At 31.4% G+C, this 12830-nt stretch overlaps 1 protein-coding gene across 1 annotated transcript; it reads right to left on the reverse strand.

Moving 5' to 3' along the window:
- Positions 1-2357: 2357 nt before the first annotated feature.
- On the reverse strand, positions 2358-7010 carry LOC112504193 (NADP-dependent glyceraldehyde-3-phosphate dehydrogenase). Its single transcript, XM_025108142.1, has 9 exons — positions 6730-7010; positions 5750-5943; positions 5377-5505; positions 5155-5274; positions 4929-5065; positions 4685-4840; positions 4070-4448; positions 2792-2908; positions 2358-2704 (listed from the first exon to the last, which is right to left on the reverse strand). The coding sequence occupies exons 1-9, from the start codon at positions 6872-6874 to the stop codon at positions 2591-2593; spliced, it is 1491 nt and encodes a 496-aa protein (XP_024963910.1). The 5' UTR covers positions 6875-7010; the 3' UTR covers positions 2358-2590.
- Between the last annotated feature and the right edge of the window lie 5820 nt (positions 7011-12830).

A 12830-nucleotide genomic window follows, 5' to 3' on the forward strand; every position in this document is an offset into this window, starting at 1 on the left:
TATCGATATATTTTTGTCAAATTTTTATGATATCGTCAAACATATATTTTATTCAAAAATAAAAACATCATCGCTTTCTCAAAATCACATAAAGTCATATTATAACATCAACTGAGATAAAGAATAAAATGAAATATTAAAAACACGATGTATCTCGCTGCATTGCGCGAGTACTCTTCTAGTTAGTTTATAATTGAAAGAAAATAATATATATTAAAATAAGCATCCAATCTATACTATATTATAATGCATTTGATAAAAACTATTAAAAACTATTTTTAATGCATAAAATATTGTATATTGATGCATATTGCTTAAAATTCAAGATTACAAGTAAATTATGCATAAATAAAACTTATTAAAGCTCCATGTTTGAATTTGTGTAACTAACTGTGGATAAACATAATCAAATAGAGAATAAACATCTTATTCTAAAATATAAAAAATCTAAAATATGATTAAAATAATTGTCGAGTTTTAACAAAATAATCAATTATTATCTTTATAAAAAAATTATATTATTAAACAAAATAAATATTACTTCGTTATTGAATCTAAATTAAATTATAATAAAAAAACTGAATTAAAAAATTATACAAAAAATAGGAATTTTAAATAGTTAATTTGATATTAATATCGATATATTTTTGTCAAAATTTTATGATATCTTCAAATTTATATTTTATTCAAAAATAAAAAATCATCGCTTTTTCAAAATCACATAAGACCATATTATAACATCGACTGAAATAAAGAATCAAATAAAATATTAAAATCAAGATGTATTTCACTGCATTACACGAATACTCTTCTAGTTAATTAAAAGTGAAAAAATAGACTTAGAACAAAAATATTGATTTGGGCTTTGTGGAAGGTTTTAGCATTGGGTCAATGGAGAAGCTATTGGGCTTTTATGCTCATTTTACATTTTAACGAGTTTGTCTCCCCTAAACTTGAGATGACTCATTTGGGCCTGGCCCAGAAATTTACGACACTGGTAGGGATTGGTTATGGCCCGAACGGCACGAAGCCATTACAATTTGTATGCATTTCTTAAGGTCGGACTGGTTATATATAGTAGTGATGGCCAAAAACCGGTCCCGGGCCAGGCCTAATCGGTCCTGAGCTTTCTCATAACCGGCCTCGACGTAACGGGTTATGGGCAGCTGGTCCCCATCCCGGCATTAAAAGACAAGATTTTTTTAATTTTTTAATGATATATATTTTTAATACATTATAAAATTTACAATTGGGTCACTCAAATACACTTTAAAAATGTATTTTAATATAACTAAAATTACATTGTCTTATAAAAATAAACTATAAAATTATTTGAAAATACATTTATTTATAAAATTATTTAAATTTTTGGGCCGAGCCGGCCCATAGCCGATCCCATGAAACTACCAAAAACCCTAACCAGTCCCGGTTTTCAGTCTCATAACTGATCCTTACCAGTCCCGGGCCAGGCCGGTCCTTTGCCGGTCCCAGTCCTCCGACGGTCCTAGGCCGGGCCGGAACGATTTGGCCATCACTATATTGTATAGGACCAAATGTATAAAAAATTTCAGGGTTTTTTAATATTTTATTTAGTAACTGTATTATTTAAAATGAATTTTAATGCTAAATTTAAAAAATCATAATACAAGAAACATGATTTTGTCTAAGAATATTCTCAATTTCATTTTGAAAGTCGGGCCAGGCTCAGTATAAGATTTAGAACCGGGACTAGGTTTTTTTGCTCGGAACATGAACCAGTGGCCAACCCGATTTTGAAGGGACTGATATGCGACTAGCCCGGTCCGGCCAGATACCAAAATACCTTCTATATTTGTTTTGACAGAATTAAATTGATAAGTAGTTTTGTAATTTTATTAAATTATCTGAGGTTATCATTTGATTCCATCCATTTCTTTTCATTTACTTCATAATTTTTTTTAACACAATAAAAAAGAATTACTTAAAATAATATAAAGATTTTATGTTTGAATTCCGCACAATCAAACTGATGATAACTTCCTTAAGCAAACCGAAATTTTGTAGATCTGGTTTAACCCGATGACTTGATCTCCCTATTATTCAACCTAAAGGCCTTGTTGTCTTTATTTTTTACCTAGATATTCAACCCGCTATACGAGCTGACTAATCCCAGGACGATAACCTGCTTTGCAGATGGTCCGGAGTCACCACATTTGAACCTCCGTGGCCACAAGAGAATTTTTTTTTCCTACTTGGATTTGAACCTGGAACCTCTTGGTGCTTTTTGACCTTTGGAGCCAAACTCAAACTAACCAGACACCATCCTTGTGGTTTTGTTATCTTGATTTTAAAACGTTGCATAAAAACAGATAAAAAAATCATAACAAACTCCAAACGCTCGTTGATTTATGTCGTCAACAACACTTGCATCTACAAAAATCATTCATTCTATTGAAAAAGTACAACTCATTAATGCATAAAGTACCATTCACCATTTTCAGCAGTACTAAACATTATTTGACCATATATCAAGACCAAAGAAGCCTTAATATATACTAGCAGTGTTTTTCCTTATTCATTTCGTCAAACACCTTAGATGCATACAGTACTACTAGCCCATGGTGTAACTTGGGGTTGGTAAGTTGATCACAGTACTCTTGATTTTCGTCATCATATTGATACTGTTTGTGATTCCTTGGGATCCGATGCCACTATCCTTCAAACCCTGTTAATTTATCGATATTCAATATATTTATATCAGTGATGATTAATTAAGCAATTAAATGAGAATGTATTGTTAGTAAAAGTTCACCTGAAAAGGGAAATGATCAGGGCCACGAGCAGGTGCGGAGTTAATCTGGACAGTTCCAGTTTCCATTGCGTCACTAATCAAGATCGCTTTGTTTATGTCCTTAGTGAAGACACATCCCTATCATTGGTCACAATCCGTAGGTGCGTTAACAATCAAGGTTGTTTCTAGAATCAGAAATTCGGCATACATCATGGACTTGTACAGTACAATTCCTTGATGCATGATGTCGGGTGGGATTAGACTTTAAATGTTATAAAACTAGTTGTGTACCCGCGCAATACAGAGGGAGCCATGAATTTTAACGATTTTGAAGTTCCACTGGTTTTATAAGATAAGATTTAACGATGATATATGTTACACTTGGTCTTTACATATTAATACAATTTGAATAAATAAGAGTTATGGTCCTAATTACAGACTATTGATGAAAAAAATTGTATAACAGTTTAAAATCCAATATTTTTAAAATACAACATATTTAAACGACTCCACCACCAAGAGCAAAGAACCAAGAAACGTGAGTTTTAAGATAAACACTCAAAACCAATAAAGAAAACTACAAATTTGGTATATCATAAGCCATGAAATGACAAAAAAAGATGGGAGAATGAAATTTGAACTGTTTACCCTCTTTCTTGTCCAGAAACTCAGATTAAGGTTGAATTAATACATGTATATATATATATTTCAAAAAAACCCAAGAACATATTAATTCAGAATATATTATACAGTGCAATTTGGACAGCGTAACCCCAAAATATATAGTATATATATAAATAAATAACTATAAAAGTATAAATCGTAAATATTAAAAATATGTTTTCACAATATATATAATATATAATAATATAATTAAGTAAAAAACTATTCAATATTGGACTCATTTCGAAGGTATTAACGAGACAATTATAATGGTGTAACTTGATAAAATAAAAATGTATTTTTTAAATATTTTTTAATTGATATACGATTATGTATGTTAATTTGATAAATGTTTAAAATGAAATATTGAAAAGTAAATGACGTAAATTAAATTAATTAACTAATTATAGGGGTATAAAGTGTAAATTTAAAATTATAATTAAAAAAAATAGGTTGGTTAATTTACACTTTATACCCCTCTAATTAGTTAATTAATTTACTAATAGTATAGATATGTGCAAATGACATGTATGGTACAAGTCATTTATGCATGACTTCATACTCATCATTAAGGACTTATATTGTACAAGTCCTTAATGCATGATGATTTCAGATGTGTAATGTTTTTTTATATACCTGGAGGCCGAAATTGCTGGCATTGCAATGGTGGATCCCTTCTTCGATGGAGTTGATCCTGATAACGGGTACGATGGGGCCGAACGGTTCCTCCCATGCGATTCTCATGTCGGGTCGGACGTTGTCAAGCAACAATGGCCAAACGAGATTGCCCTCGCGCTTGTACTCCTGGCAAAACGTCGCTCCTTTTGCCTTCGCATCCTTAGCCAACCCCTCGATAAAATTCGCTGACGACTCAGATACAACTGGAGTAATGTCACAATTGTCCTCAGGTGGGCCCACCTTTAGCTTTGCTACCTTGGCGTTCACTTTTTCGACTAGCGCATCCGCAACCGACTCCATCACCAAAACAACCTTAACCGCAGTGCATCTCTGGCCACTGTAATAGGTTTCATTAATTAGTTTTACCATCCCATACAAATGCCAAAAAAGTTAGCAACGTCAGTAGGTGTACTGACGTTGCTAAAAGAGTTCCCTAGTACAAAGGATTTCTTGGGAACTTAAATATACCCCGATTTCTAGATATATAAAATAATACGATATTGTAATACATTTACTGCTTTATACGGTATAGCTTGTACGTAATCATTACTTGTATTTTCTGGTTTAAGATACCTATAAGAAAAACCTCCTTTGATGATATTTGCCGCCACCAAATCGAGATCGGCATCCTCGAGGACGATACAAGCGTCTTTTCCTCCGAGCTCCATCTGAAGCGGCACCATGCCGGCTTTCTTGGAGATCGCAACTCCGGTGTCACCGCCGGTGAAGCTGGAAAGAAATAGATAGAAACCTTTAAAATAACCCAAATTTTCAAGCATTAACATAAAAATCGATCGAAAACTGTGTTTTCGACTACCTAATACAGTTAACTCCGGGATGCATAGTTAGAAAATCTCCGATCTCCGACCCTTTTCCGGTGACACAGCTGATTAGGCCCTTAGGAAAGCCAGCCAAGTGAAAGCATTGCACCATATGAAGGCAAGCCACTGCACCCTGAAAACAGATTCGGAAAAAAAGGGTCAAAAAACTTGAAAACTATTTCTAGACATCGAATTCGTGTGTAATTCAGATCGGAAACACACCTGAGTTGGAGGCTTGAGAACTAGAGAATTTCCGGCGATAAGTGCAGGGCCGATTTTTGAGACGGCAAGGTTGACGGGATAGTTGAAGGGGGGTATGGCCAAGACAACTCCGAGCGGAATCTGTTATCGTTCAGAAAACCGATCAAAACCCGAATCCAAAACGGCATTTTGGATCAAACCCATGAATCTTTTTGCAAGTTCTTGATGAAAATTGTAGTGTACCTTTGAAGAGAGGCAGTATTTAGTCCTCTCATTGCCTGGAAAACTATCAGAAACCAAGAACTTGCCTTCTCCTAGAATCCTAACCCCTTCTTCGGCACAATACGAAATGAGATCGCCTGATCGAACGACCTGTTGTAACAATGTACAACTTTTAATACGTATAGTACAAGTCATTATAAGATTAAGGTTTTCAAGATTTAGGGGTGGTCGTGGGTTGGGTTGATCTGGTTGAAGACATTTGAATAACCCAACCCAATGCTTGCGGTTTGAAAAATCTTAACATAACCCAACCCAAACCAAAGTGCAACCCAACCCATACGGGTTGGTCGTCGGGTTGGTCGGGTTGATACTTTGGTATATTAACACGTTGTACCTCAGTGACCGAGTCCTTGGCTGGTTTTGCGATCTCCTTAACTAGGCACTCGGCGATGGGAGCCTTATGCTCTTTCAAAATAGCGGCCGCCTTGTGAAGAAGCTCGGCTCGCTTCCAAAGCGGTGTTTTGGCCCATTGCTTTTGAGCAATTTTCGCCGATTCCATCACCTTGTTCACCTCTTCTTGTGTACATGCTGACAAACAAAAACGCTCATCAACTAACTACTCTAGCCTTGAAAACATCATATAATCCGGATCCACTATTTTGGGACAGATACGTTCTACCTGTAGACCCTACTTTCGAGTGGATAATATTAAGACCAAATTTGGCAACCATAAGCCCTTTTTTTTTTTTTTTTGAGTTTATTAATAAAACCCCTTGTTTTTATATCCTTGGTTTGGAATCAAGGATATATACCATTTCTCACACTACTAAAAAAATGGTATCATCAACGGATTTTTCTAACGAAAATTCCGTCAGAAAATTCAGTGACGGATCCCAAAATAGTAAAAAAAAAAGTCAACTTTTTGTTGACTTCCGTCACTGAAACTTTTTAAAAAAATAAAATTTTATTTCGATAACTTTCCCGACGGATTTTTTACTTACTTAATACCGTCACAAATCCGTCATTTTTTATGACGGATATTGCTGTCGGAAAAACCCCATTTTTCAGTAGTGTCACAAACCATCCAAGTGTTTTTACTTTCTTACTAGTAACTACCAAGTACGGTCCCCGATCATTCAAACTTAACGGTATCTTAAAAACATAGACGATAATTCACGGATCAACGATCACCGTAACGTTCATTTCAATTCTTAACTTTCACTTCCGCATAAATTTAATCTCCCTGATTGATACGATATATCCATAATCGTTTACGGATCAACCAGTAAATATATGGATTCGAATTTTAAACAAACTCAAAGATGTTACAATAAGTTGATATGAGTACGAGAATATATATATATATATAGTTACCTTGAACCTTGTACTGAGTGGTTCTGGTGGTGGGGTTAATAATGGCAACAGATTTGCCAGAAGCAGATTTCTTCCATTCTCCATCAGTGTAGTATTTGAACACATCTCCTTCAATTATGTCTTCAAAAACTCCAGTTCCTGCCATTGATAGATATGATCAAGCTTTCTCTCTCTCTACCCTTATCTTCTTAAGCCTACTGTGTGTTTGTGTGTGTGAGAGAGAGAGAGAGTAGCTGCTGAATGAGTGTGGGATGGAATGGATGATATGAATGAATGAATGGTGGATGGTTTTTCTTGAGGTGCTGATGTGTTTAAATATTGGAGGAAGGTGAGCCACAGCATATGTACCACCACAACTATGTCAATAATCTTTACTTCCATGGGTTAAGTTTATTGGAAGTGTGTGTAAAAAGACGCTTTTACCCTTAGCTAAAATTGTACTATATGGGTGTGTATTGTACATTGGACAAGAACATGACAAAACATGACAGAGATCCATGTCCCATGTTTGGCATTAATTTTATGTGAAACAGAGACAGCAACAGAGTGGAACAAGCCTGTTCCACCCCTACCTATAGAACGGGGTGGAACAGACAGAAACAGAGTGAAACAAAGTGGAATAGGCCTGTTCCAGCCCTACCCATAGAACAGGGTGGAATAAGGTGGAACAAACTTATGTTTTATCAATATAACATCAAAATAAAACTTAATTCTCTTCTAAAACATCAAATAGGTTTTTTTTAACATTTTATTCATTCTTTAAATTTTATTTATTGTATTTTATGTTTCTTAAACTTTCATTTTATTGTCCTCAAAATATTGTTTTTATAGGGTTTCTATATTTTTATTAATTTATGTAATTTATTATATATTAATAATAAAAGATAATGTAAAAAAGAGATAAAAGTAAAAATAGAAAACTATATCAACTTTTTATTTTGTGTCATTTTAATTGTTTTGACGAAAATTTCAAATGATATATTTTGTTACAAAAAATAATTATTCTATTACAATTTAATAAATTACATAAATTAATTAAAATAAACAACTCATCAGAGGTAAATTGGTCATGTTACTTGTTCTGTTTTGTCCAATTTTATCTTATCAAACGTTGAACAGTTGTTCTATCATGTTCTGTCCTGCCATGTCCTGTCAGGACACCAAACACACCCTATATGTTCACAATGGTAGAAGTAGAATAGAAAAGTATGATAAGTGTTACTAAAATCATTGTATATTACTGAAAATATGTTGGTTGTTTGATGTTAGCTAAAAAAACTAATTATTGTTAATTAGAATGGTACTCGTACAATACAGCGAGATATATTTTGATTTTAGTGTTTCGTTTTTTTTGTTTCAATCGATGTTATAATACGGTTTTATGTGATTTTGAGAAAACGATAATATTTTTATTTTTGAATAAAATATAAATATGAATATATAAAAAAAATTGAATTTTTTTTTATATTAGTATCAAACTAACTTATTTAAGATTTCTCATTTTTTGTGTATTTCTTTAACTCATTTTTTTTTTATTTTTGGTTTAATAATATAATTTTTTTATAAAGATAATCATTATTAAGTATTTTGTTAGAACTCAATGATTATCCTAATTATATTTTAGATTTTTTATATTTAAAATATTTGATTATGTTTATCTGTAGTTAGTTACACGAATTCAAACATGAAGCTTTAATAAATTATACTTACGCACAATTTACTTGTAATCTTGAATTTTAAGTAATATGCATCAATAAACAGTACTTTATGCATAAAAAATGGTTTTTAAGAGTTTTTATCAAATGCTTTATAATATAGTATAGATTAGTTGTTGTTATCTGATAAGTTAGCTGATAAACTAATCATGAATTTATGGTTAGTAAAATCAGTTGATAATAACAATGTAAAATGATCTAAAATGACATGATGAAGAATATTCACACAATCTAAACAAATAACTAATACTTTTTATCATATTAAATATAAATAGTATTAAAAATAAAAGGGTTTTTAGACCGTTTTATATAAAATAAAATTACGAAATTAACATAATTAATTGGAAATAAATTGAAAAAAAAAAAAACATCTTAGAACATACATTTTATCGTATTAAATATAAGTAGTATTAAAAACAGAGTCTTTTTAATAAATTCAAAAATTAAATCGTCTTATCTAAGTTGCAAATTGTTAAATCAAAGATTTCTTAATTAAACCGTCGAATTATTTAAATTTAAAAAAAATTCCTTAAATTTAATTGATTAAATCAAGATTTTTTTTAATTAAACCGGCGAACTGTTTCCGGCTTTCGGAATCCGCCGGTAAAATAAAGCATCCACCGGTAAACTAATTACCGGCGCCAACTTTTCCGGCAACCATATCTGCCGGTAATATGCATTTCCGGCAGATATGGCCGCCGAAAAAATTCCCCTGTTTGGTAGTGCATGTTACGTAGTATCTGACAACTGTAAGATGATTTAATTTTTTCAGTAAGTTTAAAAATTAAACCGTCTTATTCAGATATCACGTAACATGTTGTTTAGGCTTGAATTCCGATTTAAAAAAATACTGACGGTAGAGAAGCATCGGTTTTTTATTCCGGTTAACGTAAGGATGTAGTTGTAAGGCCAAATGAAGGAAAGGCATGAGGGAGCTATGAATATGATCATACCCATGTTTCTCGTGTATATGATTTTAAACGGTTACATCAATGAAATTCGTTTTCATCACTTAACCATTTTTATTTATTATTATTTTTATTTATTATTTTACTTGCAAATTAATTATGTTAAATTACCATAAAGAAACATATTATTAGGGATGAGATCAGTAYCGGTCGAACTGGTTGGTACTGATTTTTTATGGGACTCAAAATTAGGACCGAAAACYGAAYTGTATKTACAAGTTGGGTACCGGTTCGGTTTCGRTTTTGGGAYGGGAAAATYRGTACTGGGATCASTTAGGACTGAAATATGAAAGTGGGTTAAGAAACAATCAGAAGTTCATAATATTCATAATGTTTGAAATGTGTATCAAAACCAATCGCAAACTACTTAATGTTTGGTATTCTGTTCCCCTTTTTCTTTTTCGTTTTGTTCGATTTTTTCGATGGTGATAGGGCTGATTTTTTGAGGTGCTCGAATTTGTTGTAAAATTGGAAGCGATAACCGAACCGATTACATGCATACGGTCTGAGTCCGGTTCTATTCAGAAATATGGTTCTCGAGTCTCATCCCTATATGTTATAAAAACATAATTTTTAACAATAAATTTGAAAAAAAAAAATGAAATCATAAAAACAATCATGTAAAAAGTTTGTTGTCGGAAAAAGTTACTTATTTGCTTAAAAAAGAGTTCGAGTCTTCGAATGGATCTCGAGATCTCGACACTACTAGTATCGAGATCTCAAGACGACTCTTTATCGTCTCTGAAACGGGAGCAATGGATCGTGGGGCTGCAACACCTCACTCTCATCTCGTAATTTCCATTAGGCTACATTTTTATCGGGTTCGGTTCAACTTCTAATGTCTTTTTTTTTTAACATTTCATTTGTTTTATTTGACGTCAACACCGGTATAAGTTGTTTATCCAAACAATTAAAATTGTTTATTACCGGTGCCACACCGAAATAAGTTAATAAGTTGTTTTTAGAAGCAATCCTAAACACCCCTTCAATTTATTTTCTTAAACATTGATTTATTAGAATGAATTTTTAAAAATTGAATTAAAATATTTATGTCTACCTAAAATATGACAAGTCAAAAATGGACCTCGGGCTTTTTTCCATAAAAAAGTTCCCAAAAAGCATATAAATGTATAGTTTTTGTAAATGGTTAAAAAAATTCCATCATTTCAAAATTGGTGGTTTGGGAAAGTGAAATGTGATTTATAAATTAAGTTTAAATTGTATTACAACTAAATACTTTATATTCAGTAAAAGATGATGTTATTTATTAAATCGTTTTTATTTTTTAACAGATTAAAAAAGCGAATCAGTTATTTTGTCGAGTGAGTAATTACCATATTGATACTTACTTCGATCAACGATGTTTAGCAATGAACTACAAACATAATAGTTATTAATACATTGCTTTTTTTTTTTAAATTAACATGGATATCCAGCTCGCTATGCTAGCTGACTAATTCTAGGATGACCACCTGCTTTGTAGATAGCCCGGAGTCACCGCATTTGAACCTCTGTGGCCACAAGGGTATTTTTATTCCTCCTTGGATTTGAACCTGAGACCTTCTGATACTTTTGACCTTTGAAGTCAAGCTCAAACTAATCAGACACTACCCTTGTGGTTAATACATTGTATTTGTTGTTTACTACTTATAAAGAATGATTTATTTTTCAACCATTTATTAGTGTCCTTTGGTATTTACTGCATTTGATAGCTTAGGGGTTGTTTGATGTTGAATGGTTTGGTACAGAATAATTAAGTGATCAGAATGATTAAGATGCTCTTATAATATAATGCAAAATGAAATATAATTATTTGGTAATTATTCATAATGAAATTAGGTTACTGAATGTTTAAGAGAGACCCATGATACAAAATCATTCAGAAGGTTCTAGAACCATTAAGAGACAGACTTTTTTTTGCCAAACAAGATTCACCTCTTAACGATTAAAAAACTATCTCTTAATAGAATTATTAAGAGATAAACAAACAACCCCTTATTATTTTTAAACATGGTATATAAGGACAAGAAGAAAATAATAACTGATTATCTATTCAAAGGTTAATAAAAAACACTTGATAAACAGTTAACTTTCATTCAAAGTTTAATCAAGGGCATTCCAATTTTTTTGGAGAGTCTTGTTACATTAATATCAAGAGTATAGATCAACAAGATAAATAATAAATAAAACATATATAAAAGTTTATACTATATACTATATTAAAATCTTACAAATTAAAATAATAAATATGTTTTAAATGACATAAAAAAAACATATGAAATTCACTTAGAATAAAATCATTTTTTAAAAGCCAGAATCAAGAATCTTCAAATCAGCTAAAATAGTAAAATTCTAAAACATAGGATAAAAATTAAATCACTATGTAATCAGACCTTAGAATTTTTTGGGCCCTTCTTCAAACGATTATTTTTTATTTTATTTTAGACAGAGGTTCTTATTTAAAAAAAAAGTTATATAATATGTTGGTACAAAAATTATAGTTTTTTAGTTAGTTATAAAATATTTAAAATATCATGTGATAAGTCAAAAAAAAAAAATTAAACAAATTATTTTTTAAAAATATATTACATTATTTATTTGTGAAATATTATTGTATTATATTTAATAAAAGCTATAACTTATGTTTTGTTTTTTGAAGTAATAACCCTCCACACCTTTAACTTTAGCACAAGCATGGGCACTTGCTATTTAAAGTTTGCATAGTCCAAAAGAAGCCATTCCCACTAAATGGGATGTGAAAAAACCTTATCTCATTTGGAATATTCTAGATTCTATGATTTCAAGATTATTTATATACAAGATTTTGAGTATGTATATATATATATATATATAACGTATTCAGTAAAAAAGATTACTAGATAGAATAAGATTGGATCTTATAAAAATATTTTACATCTTATCAGTATATATAACTTTGAGAACAGAGTTGGGCACCGTTGCGTGTGTTCTCCATTGGTCGTCATTGTAACTCCCCAGAGGCAACTGAAGGTCTCCCGACTGTTAATTTCATATCCCATCAGATTAGTCAAGTTGGAGATGATATGACCTTTACATCAACGGTTATAAAAAATATGCATTATATATGCCATGAGCGAACCTATATGGTCTTTTGCGTGTAAAGAAAGTATAGTTTATACCCTTATATATATATATATATATATATATATAGAGAGAGAGAGAGAGAGAGAGGTTGGTTATTATACAACCCTTGACATTTGTGCAACCAATACAACCCAATCTCAACCATCCATTTCATTTGATGAATATGTAATTTATAGAAGTTTGGTTTATTTCTTAATATAAAGTATTAATTATAATTAATGAACTATAATCATCTTCCATAAATATTTAATTCATAATAAATGAACTCTCATCATTTCCATAAATATTTCAATTT

Source organism: Cynara cardunculus, unplaced genomic scaffold (assembly GCF_001531365.2).
Source record: "Cynara cardunculus var. scolymus isolate 2C unplaced genomic scaffold, CcrdV1 Un_Scaffold_4869, whole genome shotgun sequence".
Lineage (NCBI taxonomy): Eukaryota > Viridiplantae > Streptophyta > Magnoliopsida > Asterales > Asteraceae > Cynara > Cynara cardunculus.